Source organism: Tachypleus tridentatus, chromosome 7, assembly GCF_004210375.1.
Source record: "Tachypleus tridentatus isolate NWPU-2018 chromosome 7, ASM421037v1, whole genome shotgun sequence".
NCBI lineage: Eukaryota > Metazoa > Arthropoda > Merostomata > Xiphosura > Limulidae > Tachypleus > Tachypleus tridentatus.
In genome coordinates, this window is record NC_134831.1 from 150,908,957 (window position 1) to 150,934,158 (window position 25,202).

Genomic DNA, 25,202 nt, shown 5'->3' on the forward strand with positions numbered 1-25,202 from the left:
AAAAATCAAGGCTATTAACTCTTTTACTTTACATGACGTTTCACATTCCAAAGATAATTTTTGAGCTACATCTCGAGAATACAATTTAGAAAACCAAGAAAGAATGGATTTTGCAAACTGAACACAAGAAATTATTAAATCAGTAATTTTCTACTTTTACTTGGAGATAACCAAAGGTTTTTATACACCAAAGTATATATTGTATACATTGTTTTGGAGATTTTACACTTTGTTCTGTATGTTGTAATCTTACTTAGTATATTGTACACTTTGATTCGTAGACTGTACATCTTGCTCTGTATATCGTATACTTTGTTCTGTAGATTGGTGAAATCTGTTCTTTATATTGTATACTTTGTTCTGTAGATTGGTGCACTTTGTTCTTTATATTGTATACTTTGCTCTGTATAATGTACACCCTCGTTATCCAAGATAAATTCTAGGTACAAGAATTTGTCATTTTTTGATTATTTACAGTATGCTTTATACTGGGATGCTTACCTTTTAAAAACTGAAGAAATGTATTAACCAGCTCAACATATGTGATCAACATATCTCCTATAATAACCAAATTTAAAATGTTCAGGAGAAGATTGTAAACAAACTTTTCATGGAAGCACAGAAAAGGTTGCCAAGATCAGGAAAAAAGCTGAAATCTATAGTTACTTCAACAATTTGATTAAATATTTTATCGTTACACATAAGATGAAACTTATTTCGTCATAAAACGCAGAAGTGTTTTAAAACATATACGTGAGAAACACAAAGTTAAAATAAAGAACATTAATTTTGTCAGGAGGTCTATTTCTAAACAGTGACTCGGTAGCATAATTAAACAGTTTCTGTTTTAAGCTATTAAGAAGAAACAACCAAGGTAGTCTTAACAGAATATTCATTCTGTACAAAATCTGTCACAAAACGGCCCAAGGATCCTGTTGGTAGTTGCTCAAAGGTTCCTATAATAAAACAATTTCTGTAACTGGACATCCGCCTTTGAGAGCCATGTAAAACCTCATACTATGAATGAGCCCAACAGTCTTATTTTTTGATAAGTTTGTTTCATAATCGTGCTATCTTTGTATAACTTTGAAACATATCTTGTAAGTTTGGCTACCCAGATTCCTGCTTGATTATTAGTAGTTGGTATGAAAGTAGCTTTATTGCTTTGAATATATTTTGTTTATTATTGAAATTATATTTATTTGAAATCACAAACCTATTACATTTATCCACTTTACTGATTGCAATGCTTTTACAGTTTGTGTTTTTTTCAAGCTTTCAAAGCTAGTGTTCCATCATTATTTAAATTACTGTTTCGCTTTTTTTAGGACTAAAATATTTAAACATCTCCAGGACATAATTAGTGGTATGAGCATTAACCAAACCATTTTGTGTCCCTTTTTCTAAATTTCACACTTTTTAAAAAGTTTCAAAGTCTTGAAAAAAGTACAACAACTTTCGTACATAAAACAGAATTTTTAACTCTCTGGCTAAGACCTTTCTCTCATAATCAGACAAATGTTAGTCTGATAAATTATAAATAGTATCACACTTTTTTCATACAGTTTTGGTCAGAATGTTTTTATATTCTGTAACAAATAAAAGCATTATTATTAAGATAGAAAGCATATACACTTAGGATTTTCAAGCAAAGAAATGCATTCTATACTAAACACCTACATATATAATTCTATAGTGAAGCATTTTCTATGGACATTATGAATGATTTATTAAAGAAGCAAATAATTTTATGAGACACTTGTAGAAAAATGTGTAATTCGACATTTCATATTTAAAACAACAAAAGCTCACTAATATACATATGCAATGATAAAATATGACATCAAATTATTATAAATAGCATCTGTAGCATTATATCAGTTCATGTTAAACATTCAGTACTTGACACTCCTTGTACCATAGTAACTTTCACAGGGTGACATGGCACTTTGTCGATGAGGTTGTTAGTGTAGTCTATCGTAATTTCATCACCAGAAGGCACTGCAACCCGGATCAGCATCGGTTTTGGGGTCGTAATTAAGCAATTTTCCGGCTTAGTTTTGCTCAACAGTTCTCAATGCGATTACAATACGGAGACTGAATCGTATAATGTTCTCCTGATCAAGATAATCTTGTCCAATGTGTGCACTGTAGGTAGTAGCATTGTCACCCTGGAACACAAAGTTATTGTCAAACATTGGTGTAGCATGCGGCAGAAATATTGTTTCTATATGGTGCTTGTAGGAATCACCATTGATGTTTCCCTGAAATATATGTAAAGCAAATTATCCTCCAAACTAAATAACTGCCCAAACATATTGCACCTCCTTCTGCGTGTTCCCTATTGGAAAAAATTGCCTTTTCTCCTCTGTTCTTCAGGTAAATGACGAATGTGAATCCTACAATCAGCTTTTAAAAGCAGGAAACAGGACTTACCAGACAAAATTACACGTCGTAAGTGTTCTAAATGTAAGTTACCTTGCTGGTTTTTTTTTTTTCAAATAATATGGTATTGATAGCGAATTCTAGTTAATATCAGTTTGCAGATAGTTCTTGAAAAATAACCTTGTTTGGTCAGTCTCCGATTCACTGTTCTTCTGGATGCCATGAAATGAATGTGTTCATACCACTCCTGTAGTAAGGCGTTCCAAGATTTCTTTCGACCTTGACGTATTAACCTGATCAAAACACGATAATCTCAGGCAAGTCATGTTTCGCCGTCTACCAGTAGCCTTTCATGAAATAACATTTCTTGTAATCCAATGACGTTTCAGTATTTTGGACAAAGTACACTGAAAGGACCTAACTGATCTGGTGATTTCCGTTTGTTTCATTCTATTTCTGGACAGTCGAACAATTTATCACCTTATAACTTCTGACAAGTAACGAAATATGGCTCTACATAAATTAAAGAGAAATTGTCTGAGAAAGCACTGATCTATTTCGGAAAAGATAGCACTAAAACTACATATTTTTAAATACAACAGATGCGTATCTGTGTTTTATCCAACAAGTGCTCATAACAACTTATACAGACCAGAATAAAACTTGAATGTCATTATCTCATTATACCCTCTCATCTCGGAAACTTACACACTAAATATTCCTTGCATCCAGACAGTACCTTCAATATAGAATAGTATGTAAACATTTTGGCCAAGGTATTACTTTAGTTTTATCCTCATTTAAAGCTTTTTTATTACATTTAGCCAATAATTTAAATATTCAAATATCGTAGGTGGAGGGTACTAAGGCCCGTTATGTCCACGTTGACTCGCAAATTTAGAGGATCGCGGGTTCGAATGTGACGTGACGGTCAATCCCACTAAAAGAGTAGCCTCAGAGTTGGCGGTGGGCGGTGATGACTAGCTGCCTTCCTTCTAATGTTTCATTGTTAAATTATGGACAGTTAGCGCAGATAGCTTTCGTGTAGTTTTGTGCGAAATTTAAAACAATAACAAAAAAACTGTTTTTCAGTTACTCTTGAAGTTCTTTAAGTCTTTTGATTTGATAGACTTTATCTTTGGTTTCTAAAATGATAGATATATTCTGAGATTGTGTGTGACCTTTATTTTCAAACTACTAATGTCACTTATATCAGAAGACGAGTTGAGGAAGAAGTTCTCTTCATGGGGAGTAATGAACATCAAACTGATGGCAGCACATCCATACCTTTAAGTCGAGTATAAAATGCCTGGACAATGATACAAAAACAATAAATTATCATATAACTTTTTACATTATTAAGACTATTTATGTTTTGCCAACACAGAAAATCAAAATCCAGATTTCATCATAATTATACTAAATATAAAAAAAACTCCTGTCTAGGTATTGACTCACATGTGTGATTTTCGACGCTAAAAGACATTGTTCAGCAACAAAGTTTTGATATCCAAACAATAACGGTAACAAAAAGGAAAAAAGATAACCTAAGTGTTAAAATTTTGTTGTGTAAAGAGAAATTTCTTTAACTTCTACTCTCTTAACATTTATAATTGTTTTAAGAAAGGTAATTATGACTTGTCATTAAATTCATTATATTTGCTATTCACAGGTACTGAGTCGAGATGACTAATTCCAAAACTATCGACAAATGGTTTACATCAAAGATGGCCATAAACTATTTTCAGAAAGTTTTAATGATCCTGTCCATGGTTGGATTTCTCTATCAGAGTATCACATTTTACCAGATTTTTATGAGTTATCAGGTTACTGTGGACTTCACTGTACAAGATGATAAAGACGTAGATTTTCCTGCTATTACTTTCTGTGCAGATTTAAAGTAAGTATTATTTTCTAATTCATTCAAAACCATAAAGTAGATCCTGATAAAATCATAATGATATTGTTTATGAAATTTCTCAAATTTAAATGTGAATATTTTATAAACTGCTCTTGTAAGAAGAGATGAGTAAAATAGTTTGTTTTTTTATGTAAGTTAACAGATGTAGTTTAATTCGCACAGTTGCGGGAAGATATTAATCGTTTCGGCTCGGCATGGCCAGGTGGTTTGGTAGTCTGCCTTGCAATCTAAAGGTCGTTGGTTTGAATCCCTGTCATACCAAACATGCTCGCCCTTTCAGCTGTGGAGCGTCATTATGTGATGATCTATCCCACTATTCGTTGGTAAAAAGAGAATCCCACTGCTAAATTAGGAACGGCTACCCGCAAATAGCCCTGGTGTAGCTTTGCATGTAATTTAAAGCAAACCAAACAATCGTTTTTATGATCTGTTTAAAAGCATATCAGACCATTGGTGTTTGTGTAATTGAAATACATTAAGTTTATAAATACAGTTTTAATCAATATCTTTTGTGAGCTCTGTATGTTTCTAGTATTATTTGTGGCTAAACAAATGGTTTATGTACAACAAAACTAGTTGTTTTCTTAAGTTAATGTATTCATTTTTTCTTAAATTATGACATTGGTTTTCAAAACTAACTAACATGCATATTTTTCTTTTAAAGATTTCCCTTAAGTACAGGTCTGGAATATGTACCTCTGGAGGTAACTTACAGATAAGTACTCGTTTGTTAAATTGGTTTTACAGTAGTTAAACATAATACTTTAGTATAATAACGTAAAGTATTTTAAAATCATGTTTTCAATTAGATACATGAAACTGGCATGATTTGTTTACTGGTGGTCCAACTTGATTAGCTTTTAATTTAGAAACATCACAAAACAATCATAGTTTGTTAAGCGATAAGTTGAAACTCGGTAAACTTTTGATTTGAAGACATCATGGAACTGCGCATTGTTTGTTTTGGTAGCAGTAAAGTAGCAGTCTTGGTTTAGAGACATATGTACAAACACAGTTTGTGTAATGATTGTCGAATATGGCAGATATCCCAACTTTAATAATGTATGTGATATTTTCACTCCAGCCGTTTAATTAAAAGCATGTGTGTGATTAGTGTGTGAAATCTCAGTAGTAATTATGGAATTAACTGAGATAACAAAAGCACATTGTGTTTAAATGTTCATCTGTAATCAGCAAAATAATGGACTTACAAGAGTTTAGTGTTAAACAACAGGCTTTGAAAATGTGTTTAATAGGCCTGCAATTATCAGTTTAAGGTATGCTCAGTACCTTGAAGTACCTTCACGCAGAAAAATATTTTAATGGACAATATAACAAAGGTAATAAAGGTTTGAAAAAAATTACTTAAAAATTCTAACCATTATTGAGAGACAGACATCAACAAGTACAGCAAGTTTTGAAATATCCAGCTAAGTGTGTTCTAAAAAACGGCGTTATAAAATATAAAACACATTGAACTATGTTTGTACTATTTTTTGAAACCAGTAACAAAATGTGAGAACGTATAATTAATATACCACTCATAGACATGTCATACGACGGTTACGATCATTATAAATACTTAGACACGTTTATCCTGTATAAAACAGGGTTATATACAAAAAACATATTTGTTATTAGATATTTAGATAAAATGGGTTTGAATTTTTATATAAATTAACTGATGGTCAGATATTGTTTGTAATTAACAACTTAACAAATTAATGACTAATTATTAACAAAGTTCGTTTTTATAAGACTTGTTTATTACATATTTTTCTTATTAGAGCATAAACTACAGTTATGCCAAGAAGCAATCGACGTCTCTTGAATCTCTTCTAGACGAGTTTACTTACAAGGAAAAGTGAGTTTTTGTTTTGTGTGAATTATTATGAAATCTTTGCCTAACTGCTCTAAAAATAATCAGACCTCTGATAATTCAATGCTAAAACTTGACAAGTGAGATTATAATTGAATTAACATACTTGTGTACTTAACAAGTAAGATTGAAATTATACGAAAATTATCTCTCTAGTTATTATAAAAAACTGCTAAGACTGGAATGAAGAAGAAAGTTGTGTACACGTGACTCTTCCTGTTTTTCCAGGATGAGATCGTTCCTAATTATATGATTATGTTGTCTGGGTGATGTGGACTTTTTTTTTTCTACAGATCTTAATTTTCGTAGATTGTCACTTGTTACAAAACGCTGCACATTTTTTACCACAGCTTGCGTACGACTTATTGCAGGCTTATTTCTCAAATGTCCAAGTGTCTAAACTGATCCACATTTTCTAAATCCCTTAAGTACAAGGAATAATTCCGCCTTGAAATTCTCCATCACGGACCTGAACACATTTTTATTATCTGAGAGTATGAATGTCTTGCTGTTACATACCCTTCCCAAAAGCTATAAATTTTCTATGACACCACACCAATTACGTAACGGCAAACGATGTCAAAAATATCGTTATGATAATTCCTATTAACAATGATTTTATGTTATAATTTGCTGATTTAAATGGTCAAAAACTTAGTCAATTTCCTGTAGAATGTAAATATTGAACGGAAGGATAAATACCACTTTACAATACTTACGATGAAATAACATTAAATCTAGCGTACCAATGCATTACAGTATTACTAGTTAAATAAGGTCCAAGAACTATCCGTCAAAACACTGGTTCTGAAAGTCTCCCTTGTTTCTAGTGTAAAACATTATGGTTTTACTTTGTTCAGAATAACAAATCAAATAGGCTCCAGGTGGTTTATGATTTAAACATAAGACTATTCATTTGTTAAATGAACGATGTGAACCATAGCGTATAACAAACATGAAGCGGACAATTAAAATAATTGCATAGTTTTAAAAGTGTTAACAACGTCAAACTTTTACTGGATAGATTATAATATTATTTTTACTTCTGTCAGACATGGTGTTTTAATGACTCTATTAAACGTTTCTTTGTGAGAAACGTTTTGTGTGGTTTACATATTGTTGTTAGAAATATGAATGATGTTCTTAAGTGTGTTAGTAATGGATTAATATAGATATATAAATTGTACTGAAGGATAAAGTCCGTTCACCAGGAAAGTAACTGGAAAATAGAAGATTATAAAACTATGTCCAAAGACTTTATGAGGAATTAATTAGGGAATCAATACGATAGATGGCGCTCTTAACGAAAAATGAAAAACATTTGCCAGTAAATTATAATAAGCGATATTGGGGTTATTTCATTTGATTGCGTTTATAAAACTAAAATAAGTGTATTTTATAATCATAACACTTTCTTGAAAAGACAGTTGGATTTTTTTAATTCCTAATTTAGAAAAACTGTACACTACATTCACATTACGCTGAGATATGTTATTTTTTCTTTAAACACAATTTTCATTTCAAAATACAAATGTGAGTCATATATTATAATTCAAATAATTGAGAAAAAATTTGTCATATAAAGTGTAAGATGTATTTTTCTCATCAGTACATCCATTACAATGTCTTTTATATAGTTCTTTTGATTCTTTTTGTTTTCGTTTTTACAAAACGATTTTGCTCATTAAAATCTTTAGCACCGTTTGCTTTGTCTTCGGGCCCGGCATGGCCAGGTGGTTAAGGCACTTGACTCGTAATCTGAGGGTCGCGGGATCGAATCCCGTCACACCAAACATGCTCACCCTTTTAGCTGTGGGGGCGTTATAATGTTACGGTCAATCCCACTATTCTTTTGTAAAAGAGTAGCCCAAGAGTTCACGAATGGGTGGTGATGACTAGTCTTACACTGCAAAATTAGGGACGGCTAGCGTGGATAATCCTCGTGAAGCTTTACGTGAAATTCAAAACAAACCAAACCTTTATCTTCGCCCCTGACAGTAACACAGTGATATGTATGTTGATTTGCAACGCTAGAAAGCGGGTTTCGATATTTTTGGTGGGCAGAGAACAAATAGCTCATTGTGTATTTTTATGCTTAACTTCAAGCAAACAGGCCTTGCCTCTACTTCAGAAAAGCATATCATATTCATGTTTACTTCCTCGGGTTACTGCACATTGTACAAACTCATTAAATCTCTTTAAAACATGTTTGATGCATAAAAGCACTTAACATTAGCTGTCCTAATGATTCCGTTATTTTAGACTGGTGTTTTAATCTATCGTTTAGAAAATGTTGCCATCAAAATTATTATATATTGTCATGTATATCCTATTCTAAATGTATACCAATGACTGATCATGCACTGTTTGTGCTTTCCTTTCATGATAGAACGCTGAATTATATTATTTGTATCTTCATCCAGCAGACACATTGTTAGACACGTGTACACGTGTCCCTATTATAGTTGCCAGTACCTTGACGCTTGGAAAATAAGAATAGAAAACTATGGTCAATATCATTGTGAAACGTTAAAAATTCTCATACTTATGGGTCTTAAATCATAATCTTTTAAGCTCCTCGTGATGCCCTTGTCATCCAACTTCACCTTGGTTGTCTCTCTCTCATTCCCGAGGTAATCTGAAGGTCGCCGGTTCGAATCCCTGTCACATCAAACATGCTTTCCCTTTCAGCCGTTATGACGTTATAACGTGACGGTCACTATTTGCTAGTAAAAGAGTAGTCCAAGAGTTGGCGGTGGGTGATGATGACTAGCTGCCTTCCCTCTAGTCTTCTACACTGCTAAATTAGGGACAGCTGGCGCAGATAGCCCTCGTGTAGCTTTGCGCGAAATTCAAAACACACCAAACCAAACCTTGTATTTAATTGGCAAACACGCCCGTAAAAACTGCAAAACACAAAATACAAGACAACAAACAGTATTGTTATTTTTATATTGGTGAGCCTTCTATACACGTGTATCGATATTCAACTTACTGATGACAGTGGTTTAGTTTAGATTCAACTGAGATAATAAAAGTAAATTCTGGAGATAGAGGACGTCATTTTACTTCCTTTGATAGATAAACGATATATATTTCTTCAACACATGTTGAACGTAGCTTGGCAACATCGTTGTGTGAATTTTCATTAAGCTTTTTCAAGAAAAAAAGAACAACATTAATACAGTTTTGTAATGTGATAAAGAATGACAACCTTAAATTTTAAATTTATCTCAACAGTCTGTTAAAAATATCTCGAATATACTAAAATAAAATTGAACGGATGTATACTTATTCCGCATTTAGATATAAATGTCTGCGGACTTACAACGCTAAAATCCGGGTTTCGATAGCCGTGGTGAGCAGAGCAAAGATAGCCCATTGTGTAGCTTTGTGCTTAATTCAAAACAACAACAACATTAGATATAAATAAAGATTGAAATTTTTGCTTCAGAAAATAACTAAGTCCTTTTTGGTAAGTCTAGTTTTCATTGTTTTGTTTGTTTGTTTTGGAATTTCGTACAAAGATACTCGAGGGCTATCTATGCTAGCCGTCCCTAAGTTAGCAGTGTAAGACTAGAGGGAAGGCAGTTAGTCATCACCACCCACCGCCAACTCTTGGGCTACTCTTTTACCAACGAATAGTGGGATTGACCGTCACATTATAACGCCCCCACGGCTGGGAGGGCGAGCATGTTTGTCGCGACTCGGGCGCGAACCCGCGACCCTCAGATTACGAAGCGCACGCCTTAACGCGCTAGGCCATGCCGGGCCCTTCTAGTTTTCATCCTTTTCCTTGTGAGGATATTCGATAATATGGATTTTATTTGGTATTTTCTGCGTATAATTTAGTCGTGTAGATTGTAGATGATTTTATGATGAAACACAATGTTCGCAATAAAATATATTTCTTATTCTAAGTTTATTTACGTCTAGATTAGTTTAACTTTTAGTAATTTTCTTAAAACTTCGTGCGTGATTTATGTTACGATAAAATTCGTTACCTCTATAACTAATTGCTGAGGTTGACAGAGGCTACTACTAAATGGTAATGCACTAAAAAGGATAAGGAATTTCGAAACATTCTTGTTTAGTGAAAGTTAACTTTAATGTAATTACTGATAATTTCCTACTATTCTTACTTCATTTTTTTATATATTCCAATTATTATGTTTTATCATAAGTTATAGGATAATTTATGGTCAATGTTTTTGATCTTATAAATCGTAATATTGTATTTTTATGTAATCATATCCAAACCAAACATATGTGATCAAAGGTCATATAATTATGTCTATTTTACCAATGTCTTACTATAAAAATGTGATTTATATAAATACTAATTTTTCTTCTTTATTAGAAAAGGGTTTGTGACTGAATATTTTGATTCGATGTTCGGTAACTGCTTCACTTTTAACGCTGCTTGGTCAAATCGGTCAAAGGTGTTGAAAATTCTAAAGGAAGGCAGCAAAACTGAAAAAGAAAGTAAGAAAATTAAGTAATTTACTTAATACCAAAATACCTTAAAATTTATCAGACTATTTCTGAATGTTCATAGAAATATGTTTTGTTGAATTGCAAGAATAACTAACGAGAAGAAACTTTGTACAAAACTAAACTTACAATTTGTTTTATCCATAGTTGTTGTAAGCATCTGTAAATTTATTACATGCTTATAAAACAGAGTTTCTGCTTATTTTTTTTTTCAAAATGTCTTAAAATAAGCATGTTGGAAAACATAAGACTGCTGTTTTATATACTGTTATTTTACGAAATATAAATTATTCGGTTGATGTTAAACTTTTATCATCCATATGGAAATATTAAAATTTACATATTTTAAACTTAGCTCTACAAAACTAAACTTTGACCTATTGTCTTCAAGAATCGCTGTTAAATGTAACGTAAATTAAATTACGTTTTATTTTTCTATATCAATATTTTATACTATTTCACTATTACGTCTCACTAAGTATGCAAACTGAACTATTTTTCTTTTTTTCAAGGTAACGTACATTTTTTTTCAACTTTAATCAAAATTAATTATTTTAGGTTCATAAATCATAAGAGGGTTTAACGGGTTATAATTTCTTACATTTATAGGTATGAATGTTTAATTAATATTGTAAGCATGACCTGCAATACTTTTTAATCTTGACAAAGAATTACGTGTAAGGTCTTATCACACATTGCTTCCTGTACAACCTGATCCCAAATTTGGGCTGGACATGGCCAGGTGGTTAGGGCGCTCTACTCGTAATTTGAGGGTCGAGGGTTCGAATTCCTGTCGCACCGAACATGTTCGTTTTTTCAACAGTGTGGCATTATAATATGACAGCCAATTCCACTATTCGTTGGTAAAAGAGTAGCCCAAGAGCTGGCGGTGGGTGGTGATGACTAGCTGCCTTCCCTCTAGTCTTGCACTGCTAAATTAGGGACGGCTAGCACAGATAGTCTTCGTGTATGTTTGCGCGAAATTCAAGAACAAACAAACAAACAAAATCCCAAATTTTGTGCAGGACATCAAGTACCTCATTCACCAAATAAAACAATTATTTTATATTGGAAAACATACATTGAACACAGATAAACATCCACTAAGAACAACTAAGCTACTCTGATCTAGATATCAACATTAACTGGATGCCGTATATCAATACACTGTATATTATAACATGCACAATAAAGCATTTTTACATTTTATAAAGACAAGTATGGATCAACCTAGCAAGCTACAGTTATATAGAAAGTTTTAATGCTATAACAAGTATTGAAAGAAGAAAGTTAAAATTGAGTTGTTAAAGTTTAAAAGAAATTATCCATACTTTGGCCAATCACTATATTTATGTTAGTCTTAGAACATAGTAGAGATAATTTTTTTAAGTAACTCAGTATTTATAAAATGTCTATTGTAATCGTTAGGGTTTTTAGGTATATTTTTATGCGTCAGCAATCAATACCAAATTATCTCTATCAACCTATTCTCAAATGTAATAATATGCCCAAACTAACATATGGTCTATTAGTGATATAGATGTGGGACGTTATGGACTTGAGCACTCACATCTCGCTCTCCTAACTTCTAATTTTCTTATGTGAGACAAACGAATTGGAGGTTAAGATTGATAGACGGTGTATCCCCATCGCAATATGAGTCCTACTTCCTCAGTCACCTCCAAAACCTACCATACGTTTTATAATCCCACGTTGTAGCTTGTATCCTAATATGATTTTTTAAAATATATAGCGTATTTTGTTTCATGTTAGTGTGTTTTGTTTATGGCTTGAACATTTATGGTTATAATATCATTAATTTTGATTGCTGTTTTTAACGCAGTCCTTCCTCATGATTTTGTTTATTCATTTAGCTTCATTTTCAATTTCACTAAATATATATATATATATATATACTAGTATTCTTTTCGATACAAGAAAGGGATCATTAGATCCCAAACGGAAAAGTTCTGTGAAAAAATTAGAGCGACAATGTTTGTCATTTTTTGTACGCTTGTCGGTAAAAGATAAAAATTTGTTGAAATAACGAAATTTTTATTCACTCCATACATACGTATATAACAAGTTAAGCGATTTTTATAAGTACAATATCAGCTTCAGATTTACTCAGCCAAAACTGTTACCTTAATATGTGGTTTTAAAATTAACTTAAACCCTTTAAGCTCGTTAAGCTTCCTGATGTAATCTTGAGTTTATGACCGAAAACATCGCTAACAGCTGAGATATACAAATGAGTATACGGTAGATGTTTATCACTACAAGTGAGTTTATAATAACAGTATATTAAATTAGCTACGTTTATAAATCAGTGGATTTTTACTTTGGTCAACGAAGGTAGCTTGGCTTGTTCAGAAGTTAATGGTAATTATTGTTTAATTTGTAAGACTTTATAGGGCTGATGATTTTAATACTAAATATACTTTATATCAGTGAGAAGGTATTCTCATCCAAATGTGAAATATCCACGTAAAATACTTTTGATTAGATTTCTTTATATGTACTGGTGTTAAATTTGTGATTAAAATAACATTTTACTTTGTCCCTTTTAGAATACCTACTGTTTACGTGATGTTAATTATTTACCCCAGCTCCTACTAAACACAGGTCAGGCATGGCCAGATGGTTAAGGCACTTGAGTTGTAATTAGAAGTCGCAGGCTCAAATCCCCGTCACACCAAACATTCTCGCCCTTTCAGCCGTAGGGGCATTATAAAGTTACGGTCAATCCCACTATTCGTTAGTTAAAGAGTAGCCCAGAGTTGGCGGTGGGTGGTGATGACTAGTTGCCTTCCCTCTAGTCTTACATTGCAAAATTAGGGACGGGTAGCGCAGATAGCCCTCGTGCAGCTTTGCGCAAAATTCATATAGAAACCTACTAAACACTACATTATTTTCTTCTATCTATCATTTCCAGTTAAGCTAAATATTACAGATTATTACGTTATTATAAAAGAACGTGCCTATAAGTTTATTTTGTTGTATTATTTAAACTCAAATAAAAACAAGCCGTACTCATTTTTTCAGCAGAAAAAGTAAATGGTACTTTATGAATTTACCCGCAGAGTTCTTCGAAAAGCGAGATATACTAACTTTCTTTACTAATCATGTATAGCTCAGCCATTCCTATGAATTGAAATGTTGTATGATGTTCAATTAGTAACTGCATTATTATCTTCTTGATTGAGTGTGTATGTTTTCTAATAGCAAAGTTACATCGGGCTATCTGGTGACCCCACCGAGGGGAGTCGAACCCCTGATTTTAGCCTTGTAAACCCTTAGACTTACTGCTGTATAACCTGGAAACTCTTCTTAATGAAATAGGTGCATTTGTCTTCAGAAACGCAGTGAAGAGAACCTAATTTATATACGTTTTTGTAACTTTTTATCATAACTGAGATTATCCCAACCTTCTTAATTAAAGCTTAGCTCAACACAATCGTTTTTAATGAAGTAACTTATAGTTATTGTCATACTGAAATTAATGTAATTTTTTTTGTAATGGCTAATCTTAGCCATTACAGATAATCACCGTAAACTTAACTGATAGAGAAAATGACAATACTATCAGTTAATATAGACTGTTACTAAAAATTTAATTAATTAATTACTATATATTTAATTAGTAAGAAATGGAAATTAATATTTCTCTTAGTAAGGATGTGCCGTAATTTATTACTAGTATTAAATTTTATTTAATCTTCTTAAAACTGACCTCTGCATAATTTTTGTGAGAACCACATTAAGAAAAGTAGCTTTATTTAATAACGTACTTGGTCATATCATTAGCTAAATAGTAGGACTGGTGTAATTAGTAAGAGATGGAAATTAATATTTCTATAAGTAAGGATGTGCCGTAATTTATTACTAGTATTAAATTTTATTTAATCTTCTTAAAACTGACCTCTGTATAATTTTTGTGAGAACCAAATTAAGAAAAGTAGCTTTATTTAATAACGTACTTGGTCATATCATTGGGTAAATAGCAGGACTGGTGTAACCATCCACAGTAATTGTATTTCCAGTAATTTTCTTTAGGACTAATGCGTATTAAAATGCAATTCAAAATTAAAGTGTCGTAACGAAATGGTCAAATATCAGGTTCCAGAAGTGATCACTGAATTAAAATTAACTTAAATATTCATAGTAATTAAATAGCCTTAATCTTTTTTTCTCGTCTTGCCAGAACTGAGCTTTTTTGTTCGAATACCGACCGACGAATATATCTTCTATAGAGCAATCGTAATCGTTCATTCACCATACGTATTTCCAAACCCACGTGATAACAGCATCATTCTAAAACCAGACTTAAAATACTCTTACTTTTTCACTCAGGTAAGAAGACAAAGTTTCTCTACGATCATCGATATAATATTTTACATTTTAAGTACTAGTTTAAGTTTCTGTAGAAAAGTGAATCTCCTACTTTAAAATTGCATGTTATCTTCACAGATAGTAGAAGCATCATTATCAAAGCACGTTACTTTGAATGAATATTCAAAAATACTTGCTATCATGTCCATTAACAATAATAATTTTCACAAGCGAATAAACTTGCCTCAAAGAAAACCTAATGTTGGCTGCTAAACACTGATGACTAACTAAAGGATAAAAAAATTTCCGAATAATATTTAACTGAAAATTAAAGCTCATAATTTTGTATAAGTAAAATAATAGGGTTAACAGTTTTAAGTTCTGTGTTTATGATTGTTTTCCTGTTTATAAAGTCCTCTGATGAGTTAGCGATAATTTTAGGCTTAGCAGTGCAACATTTCGGCGCTCGATTTTCCGCTGTTTACTGAGCGCAAATGACCCATTGTGTATCTTTTCATTAAAATAAGGAGAACTGTTTATAAACTCAAAACTGCACAATTAGTTCATCTTTACCGCCCACCGTAAGGATCGAACGACGGTTTTTAATGTTTTAATGTCGCAAACATACCGCTGTATCAACAGGAGCATGACTGTTTTATAATGTCCAAGTTTGAGAGCTTATATATCAGTTTCATCATATAATGTTACAGAATGAATACCACTCATGAAGGTGTTGAAATTTTTAAATATTTCTTTTGTAATGCCCAAACAGTTTAATTTCAGTGCAAACTTCAATAGTTAAGAAAATATTATGTACTAACGAAGAAATATTATGTACTATCTTAGCTGTGGAGACGGGTTGTTCGGTATCGTTAGATTTGAAGTTATGTTATGTATATTCCTCAAGTAAATTGCAGGTAAGTTTTTAAACTTACAATGCTAAAATCCGGGTCTGATTCCGTGGTCTGGACAGAGCCTGGTTGTACGACATTTTGCTATTGTCATTTTACTGTCGGTCATTTGACTGACGCGACATTTTACTGCTGGCTGAAGGATGCAGCAATTATTTATTTCATTTAAAAATGTTTCTATGCACAGAAATTGTACTATCGAAATATATTGGAATATTATAAAAATAGCTATTATCATGTCAAAAAAATCTCGAACACAAAAATTACATCATAAAAGTTGCACCCGTCCAAACATGAATAATTGTGTACGTACTTATATTTTATAAGGTCTCTCTTTTTTCCAGTAGAATATTTAATTAATTTCTTATTCTGTTTTCCAACAACTTCTTCAAGTAGTTTTTTGTAATATTTTATTTTTAATCAAGTTTAGTACTATAGTTTATTAGTTCACTGTAATTTATGAGAATAACGTTATTTACTGTGCTGGGAAATCTCTTGTTTTGAGTATATAATAATTTACCGACAAGAAGCCCGGTATGTCCAGGGGGTTAAGGCGTTCGACTCATAATCTGAGATTCGTGGGTTCGAATCCTGGTCGCACCAAACATGCTCACCCTTTCAGCCGTGGGGACGTTATAAAGTACGATTAATCCCACTATTCGTTAGTAAAAGAGCAGCCCAAGAGTTGGCGGTGGGTGGTGATGACTAGCTGCATTCTCTCTACTCTTACGCTGCTAAATTGGGGACGGCTAGCACAGATAGCCCTCGTGTAGCTTTTCGTGAAATTAAAAACAACAAACAAACAAACAAACAATTTACCGACAATAAAATATTGTGATACCACAGAGCGCAGATGGCCCACTGTGTAATTTTACGCTTAAGAAACAACAGCATTGTTACATAACTAATCGAATAAACTGTCCAGGTCTACATACACTCTAATAATTCATGGACGACTGTAGGTCTTAAAACAAAATGTTTTGTATTCAAAAACTTCTGTTATAAATACCAAACTTAATACGTTATGATTTTTTAAACTTTGCATAACTATAATACTATTTACCTTGTAGCAAACTTCATATCTCTTACCTCCTCCATACCATACAAACTGCACGGACTACGATAAAATTGGCTTGTCAACTGTGAGGCCTGGGCTGTTAGATCAGAAGGTAAGAATTATGCTTTTGTTGTAATATATATAATATGTAATAGAAAGTAGGTAAACGAATAAAAGCTCCAATACATACGTTATATTTCCTTTTTGATGTGATTACATTGAACTTCTTGTTCAACAATATATATATATATATTAAGCATTGTATGTATACATTACACAGTAAAGTAATTCAACTGGAATGGGGAAAATCCAGACCTTGGAGTTGCACCGACTTCTAAGATTAGGTCTTCATTTGAAAAGGGTGATTTATTAGATTTCAAACATATCAAATAACAACACTACTGCAAGAATGCTAGAAATTAAGATATTTATTAAACGCAATACTTCCCCGGCATGGTCAGATGGTTAGGGCACTCGACTCGTAATCTGAAGGGTACGGCTTTGAATCCTTGTAAGAACAAACGTGCTCGTTCTTTCAACTGTGGAGACGTTATTATGAGACAGTCAATTCCACCATTTATTGGTAAAAGAGTAGCTCAAGAGCTTACGATTGGTGGTGATGCATAGTTGTCTACCCTCTAGTCTTACACTGTTAAACTAAGGACGGCTAACGCAGATAACCCTCGTGTAGTTTTGCGCGAAATTCGAAACAAACAAACAAGTCCGTAAATATACCGTTGACGTACCGAAAAATATCAAAATAATGTTAACAACAATAAGTAGTCAGAAAAAATTACAGGATAAAAAATACTTCGTAATCTTATTATTCATAATTTAATAAATTAAACAGTTCTCAAAGAAATAGCGTTGAACCACAAAAAGTCCCACAAATCTCCCCACTTGTCATTCTAACTTCAATTCTTAAGACTTTTTATTGTCTTAGTAGCGGGGTTCTGAAACACAAACATCAAAAAAGAGCCTCTTGTTACAACTACTCAACATTTGTTTTACGTTATTACTCTTGAATTAGAGTTAACATCTAAACAGAAAAATAATTCAACTATTTTTATTATAAATTACAGCTTTTACAATAAGAAATCTTACTTAAAACATTATGACGTTTTGATCATTGTCATTCTCATACATGCATGTTTGAGTGTATGTTTGTTTGTTTTTGAATTTCGCACAAAGCTACTCGAGGGCTATCTGTGCTAGCCGTCTCTAATTTAGCAGTGTAAGACTAGAGGGAAGGCAGTTAGTCATCACCACCCACCGCCAACTCTTGGGCTAATCTTTTACCAACGAATAGTGGGATTGACCGTCACATTATAACGCCCCCACGGCTGAAGGGGCGAGCATGTTTAGCGCGACGGGGATGCGAACCCGCGACCCTCAGATTACGAGTCTTACGCCTTAACACGTTTGGCCAAGCCGAGCCCGATCAACTTTATGCATTATGAACTTATGAAGAAAAAAAAATTACTAGAACTTAAAACGTTGTATGATCTTATATCCGTAGTATCACGCTACAACGTCCAACAGTAATCTGTTAGTATAGTTTCGTTCCAAAAATCTTGGTAGCGATTTTCCATTGTGTGAATGTTTTGATGGAACAATTCTGTTCATTTTGCTAGTAAGGAAGCTAGTAAAGCATGGATTTTATTCTCCACGTTAAGTCGAGACAACTTGATATGTCAAGGTTTTCGGGAAAGAAATCTAGATGAGAATATAAAAATATAATTTTAGGACATTTTTCATATCCATCCAGCAGTTTCTAGACTCCAACTTTATAAGCAGGAGACTTGTGGTTACCTAAGTAGTTTCCACAAATTTATCTGAAAACCTACCATGTTTTTAATTTTAAGACATTGACAATTTCTTCAAAACCTTAATAGTACAGAACCCTTCTAACTTGGGGCTACTCAAAGATTCTCTCCTTCAATTCCGTGGCGTTGATGTTCAGAACTTTCTTAACAAGATGTTGGAACCTCCTGAAATTCATCTTACCCATAGCTTTTACAAAATTCTTCATTAAACCAAGCTTAAAATGGAGATGTGGCAGGAAAATATTCTTTGACTCAATTACGAGAACACATTGCTCTTTCCTTGTTGGTATGTACGTCTGATGTTATGATCTGCGGTATGGGAAACAACAATGTTTCGTGAACCCTGCATTATTATACCAGTGTCTTTGACATATTTCATTGATGAGTACTACATTGGGGTGGTATATTCATGTTATCGTATATTTACGTTAGATGAATAGACTGGATGATCGGGATGCACGTCTTCAAGTTCCCATTATGCAATGGAACCGCTTTCAAGCTTCGCTGTTAGAAGTCGCTGAGGATGCACCAGTCAGATGTTTTGCGAGCCTGTGACAATATCATGGTAATAGTAGAGAGCGGACTGCCTACTGTGAAGAATATCACCGTATTATGGTTTCGTTTTCGACAATGACACACTAGGGCGTTCTTCTTAAGTAAGTGTCTCTACTTGAGTAGTCAAAGCGAAACGTTGCGTTTTATCTTTGTGGATAGCTTGGTCTCCAATGAGGTCGTTCAGTTCATTTGGATAAACGTTTGAGACTCCGATTTTTCTTCGCCTTTTCGTCAGGTGTGTAGTCAAGATCGTTCTAAGGTCTCGGATCTACGTCAATCGCACATTCATCAGATTCCATTTCGTTTTCTAAAGAATCGAGTCCATGATCTGGAAAAACTGGAATCTGCAACGTGTCATCGTTTAGGATTGAGTCTGTGCGCGGATTCAGGTTCTGATAAATAATCTTATGTTTGTTCTTCACAGAGAATGAACTTACGTTAATGTTGCAAAAGTAACAATCGCCGTGATGGTCTCTCAGATCCCTCCGTGTGCCACACGACATTGACATTTTCCTTTGGTTCAACCAATCATGCAAGTCAGCTGTACAGATAATATGTAGCGTTCACACCTTATCTTAGTCGCTTAGTGGACAGCCGAAGTATATCGGTAAGAATTCCCAAGATCCGTGGATTGTATGCCGTTGTGATTACGTTGCGAATGCAATGCCGCATACGTAACAGAAATTGTCGTGTGTTTTTTTTACACTTTCAAGGCATGATGTTGAATAGTTTCATGTAAATTAGCTGAAAAATGAAATAAATGCATCTGAAAAAAAATCATAAGAAATATAAACGAAGCTCAACATTATCAATTTATCGCCAGCACACATATTTCTTGTTACTTATTATTTTCCTCACATTGTGGGTGGGCTTGATAGCTTTTGGGACGTTAATTCACACATATTTCTTGTTACTTGTTATTTTCCTCACATTGTGGGTGGGCTTCATAGCTATTGGGACGCTGATTCACACATATTTCTTGTTATATGTTGTTTCACTCACATTGTGGGTGGGCTTCATAGCTATTGGGACACTGATTCCGCGTTTTGTTTTGTTTTCTTTTAACAAGATTATGTTGAGTGATGAGACCGACCAAATTTGAAAGATTACTGTCTTAGGTAATTATTATTATTACTTATTATAATGAGCGAAATATTGAATAAAATATAATAATAACTCCAGTTTTTCAATCTTATATATAAAATCTACACTAAAAAATCAAAACCTCACGTAAGTCTTAGTGAAAGTTGTATTTTTATTAAAATTGTTTTTTTTATTTTTTAAATAAATGGTTGTTGCACATACTACATTTATTGTTCTAATTGTCTGAATCGCAAATACCCAAACTGGCGCCATTCAATAGATGGCGAAGTAGTTTTGGTTGCATACATAAATACTGACATACACGTTACGTCCATTACAGTAAGATTATAAAGATATTTATATTTACGAAAACGTAATTTACACCACATTTTGTCGGAAATATAAAGCTGAAAAGTAATCTTTTGCTGTTTCATTAATCTCTGAGAGACACTTATAGTTATGAAAATAGCAGATTCCTTTTGTTTCTCTCGTAAATGCCATATGAGAGTATCAGGCGTTTTAACAAAAACCTACAAGACACACTGTGTGTTACTAACAACAGTGATAGTTCAGCGATATTCCGCTTTCTGTAACTCTGGCTGTGGTGACCAAACTAGCACGTATTGTTTATGGATGTACTTTACTGGATCCTTATTTCACGTACCAATGTTCAAGGCAATACAAGAAACACAACATCTCCAGTTTTGATTGACTTTCTTCCTATTTTTTTTATTTGCATCGAAAGGACCAAACATTATCTAATAGGCAAACACTTGATTTTATATTTTTTTTTTTCAAATTTAGTACACTATTAGATCTTTACAACTACAATTATGTATAAAATATGGTAAAAATATAAGTGATCTGCAATGTTATGCAACAAAAACTGCTCAAATTTAGCTAAAATATTTGCACACGTCTACGAAAAAGACACATGACGTGTATACAGGCCTAATATTTTACTACACTTTTTCTAGCATTAAACGCAAACAGTTTTTACTTTTGGTCATTCTGATTAAAAACGGCTGATTTAGAGGACCTGTACGGTGAAAGGACGCTCAGATAAGTAAGTATTGGTTAAGTCAAATAAACCGGATTAGCAGTTTATACCTCAGTTTTAACAGAATCATACAGGTGGAGTGTTATTATTGATTGTTCGTTACCCACGTTTAAGCAAAGTTTGCTAAGTTTTGTGAACTTATTTTAATTAAAGAGCATTTAACGTCACGTGATATCAGTTTAAGCCAATTGCATAAATAATTATGCTTTATGCCGCTGTACCTATTGCATACAGGCGATGAAGAGAAACTGTTAATCTAAATTCTATAGCGTTAGTATAAAGAAAATTATTATCACTGTTTCAGAGAGGACAAAATACCACCATGTATTTGGTTCTCTAAAAGAAGGTCTGTTCCGTATGATAGGATTGTGATCCTAGTGTAATGTGGGTACTATCGAGTGTCACTTTCTTACTTGCTATAGTATGTTGTGACATTTGATTTAAAAAAAAAACACGTTAGGTGGGAAAAAAAGGTGCAGATATGAAAGGATTACACGTGCGACTTAAAGTAATGAAACCAACATTGGCGACCAAACTGGTGGATACACCAGTAGCATTGATAAATATTTGACAGCATTCGTTCATTGGTTAGCTAGGTGACATGTCTTGTTCTACACACCATCACGACCAAGGCTGAATAAAAATGTCCAAAATGTCCAACTAGTTTGGCTGTACCACTTTCTTCACACCGAAGGTATTTTTAAGTAGATCGATAAAACTAGATTATTAATTTAATACAACATTATCTACAAAATGTTTAAAATTATCACTAAAATTAGCTTAATCTACAAAATATATTTTATTTGAGTGGAAAACGAGCAGAATGAATTACATGTAATTGTATTTTGTTTTGATATTCAGCTGTGTTATCTTGAATGTATATACAACAAAACTTACGAAAAATGTGGAATTACTGAAGCATTTACTTACCCGTTAACATTCGAAGCAAAAGAGAAATTGGGTAGAGAATTCAATTCAGGTAAATTGTGAATATTTTTTATAAACTATGTACTTTGAGTGGAGAATATTTGTACATATAAATTAATTTAGATGTTTTTAAATTAGACGAGATTTACTATTATTAAATTATTTCGAATTTTTCGTGAATTACAACGTTTTAATGGACGCAAGTTGAAACACATGACTGATAATTACCCAGTTTAAAGCAACTTCATGAAATCAACAGTTTCCAACATTTTTAAGCTGTAAAAAACTCTTTAAGTTAATCAGTTTTGACAGTTTGTAAGATTTTAAAGTGTTTGAAAAGTAATCATTGATTACAAGTTGTAAATATTTTTTTACATATAATTAAAATTAATTGTTTTTGAGAAATATGAGATTTCTGTAAGTTAAACATTTTAACTGCCTTTAACGAGTATGTTTACTACTTACGTTATTTATAGGTTAAAATATTTTAACAAACAAGATGACTTTGGTGTAACCTTTTAATAATGATTGACTAATATAAATATTATGCAAAATATATCTGATTTTATCTCCTGTTCCATCACACAAAATTCTGTTGTAACACTAAATATAAACTGGCTTTTCAAACAGTAGATGATTTATGATACTCTAATGTCAGTTAAGTAATTTTAAGTTAATGTTATACACAAAAAACGATCGTCTTAAAGAAATAGCTATCGAGTCACTTCATAAATGGAAGTTGTCATTCTGCCTTGTCACTTGACCAGCGAAAACTGTCTAATGCCAGAAGGTACGTTGCTAGGAGACATAGTTCCACAAGTTTGCATCACTGTGAGTATTTCTAAGGTAGGTAGTAAGACAACTGGGTCATCTATAATGATTACACAATAGGAAACCACCAGAGGGTGATGAAGATAAACTTCTCTCAACATGTAATTAGGTTACCAATGTCCATATTTAATTTCAAAATTATTATTTTTACCTATATTGGTTTAGTATAATACAAAAAAGTTCTCAACACAATAATGTCTGACACATTTGTACACCTTAATACTTTTTCACAATAACGATTTTGCCATCTGATCTACTGAAAAGATATATATATATATATATAAGGACGTATTTGCAATAAAATCATGAACAAACATAATGAGGCCCGTCGTAGATAGGTTGTTAGGGCACTCTACTCGCAATATGAGAGTTGTAGGCTCAAATCTCCATCCCACAAAACATGTTCGCTCTTTCAGACGCGGGGGCATTATATCGTGACGGTCAATTCAACTATTCGCTAATAAAAGAGTATCCGAAGAATTGGCTGTGGGTGGTGATGACTAGCTTCCTTCCCTCTAGTGTTACACTGTTTCATTAGAGACGACTATCACTAATAACCCTCGTGTAGCTTTGCGCGAAATTCAATCCAAACAAACATACTGATAAATTTTCTAATGTTGAGGTTATATAGAGGCAGTTCTAATGGATGAATAATCAGGTCGTCAATCACTGGTAAACATAAGTACAAACTTCTGTCACCACACAAATCTGGAAAAAATATCGAATACATTTTTATAGTGTTACTTAGATATCAGTTACGATTACTTTTTAAAATGGACTGAAATTCTGCTTAGGCGAGAATATTCATAGTGTTGGGTAGGGCACTATCAAAACGTATTTCAGTTAGTAAATTCTCCAGTTTCATCAAGTTAAAGTGTGAATCTCTCGCAGATAGAAAGGGTGCAGATCAAAGACAAGAATTGTATATCTTCTTGAGTTCTCATCATACTCTATATCAACTCCTTAATCTTGAAAATGTTTTTCATTTCCACTAAATAATGTTTCCTAACTTCTTGTATGCAGATCGGCATCAGAATTGGATTGTAAAGGTCGAGAATGAATCTCTTTCCTATTCACATTGATTGCCAAGAAATTGATACATAAAGTTCGAAATTGTACGAATTTTTCTTCCAAGATCCGATAATTGAATTGTTACTAACACAGCATATAACTAGAAGTGTAGGTGCTTAACCTAAAACATGTCATCGACAGATGCTTGTAAGTGTTCTTGAATAAATAAAAATTATTTATACACTATATATTTCAAAGAATGTTTAAGCATTCCTGTCTGAATTGCTTTAGTGTGCGACAGCATGGATGACTGACAAGCTGATCTGGTTCTTCTAGCATAAATATAAACGTGTTAAAGAAACACTTACTATTCTGGTTGATTGTTTGGCACAATATAAAATGAATCTTTATTTCATACATACAAGAGTTTTCAATTGACACCACTGGACGAGAACGTATTCTGTGAAAAGAAGCCTGAATGTAATTGTCTGATCATGCGAATTGTTTGACTATCACATGTGTCCATGTGTCAATGTATAGGCTTTTTTTTTATCGTTCCCACCATCGTCAAAATCCAAAACACCCATCGTGTACTTTATTTACATAAACGACGTCAAACGACTTTTCTTAGCTTCTCCATGATAACTCAGTAAAGTTTCTTTATAGGAGTTATATACTTAAAGGTGTGAGAAGAAGAAATGATTGATCGTTTATTGAAGTAATAACGAACGAAGAAACAGATTGACATGAGAAGAGTTGTTTTCAACCATTTTTAAGTTGTTTCAATCCACTGAACAATTATTTGTCAAAAAGTATGAATTGATATGAATAGATTTTTCTTGTATATCATCTAATAATAAATTTATGCCTGATAAACAGCTTGTTTTGCTAACGCTGATTCCCTTACTTCAGAAGTGGTATAACTGAACA

At 32.9% G+C, this 25,202-nt stretch overlaps 1 protein-coding gene across 1 annotated transcript in view; it reads left to right on the plus strand.

Moving 5' to 3' along the window:
• The window catches only part of LOC143256907 (degenerin-like protein unc-105), a 75,151-nt gene that overhangs the window by 12,291 nt on the left and 37,658 nt on the right, over positions 1-25,202 (plus strand). Inside the window, exons 2-8 of the mRNA XM_076514751.1 lie at positions 4,058-4,285; positions 4,971-5,010; positions 6,094-6,170; positions 10,546-10,670; positions 14,884-15,032; positions 16,993-17,091; positions 22,365-22,482. Coding sequence (XP_076370866.1) covers positions 4,071-4,285; positions 4,971-5,010; positions 6,094-6,170; positions 10,546-10,670; positions 14,884-15,032; positions 16,993-17,091; positions 22,365-22,482 — 823 coding nt within the window. The 5' untranslated portion in view covers positions 4,058-4,070. The remainder of the gene's footprint in view (positions 1-4,057; positions 4,286-4,970; positions 5,011-6,093; positions 6,171-10,545; positions 10,671-14,883; positions 15,033-16,992; positions 17,092-22,364; positions 22,483-25,202) is intronic.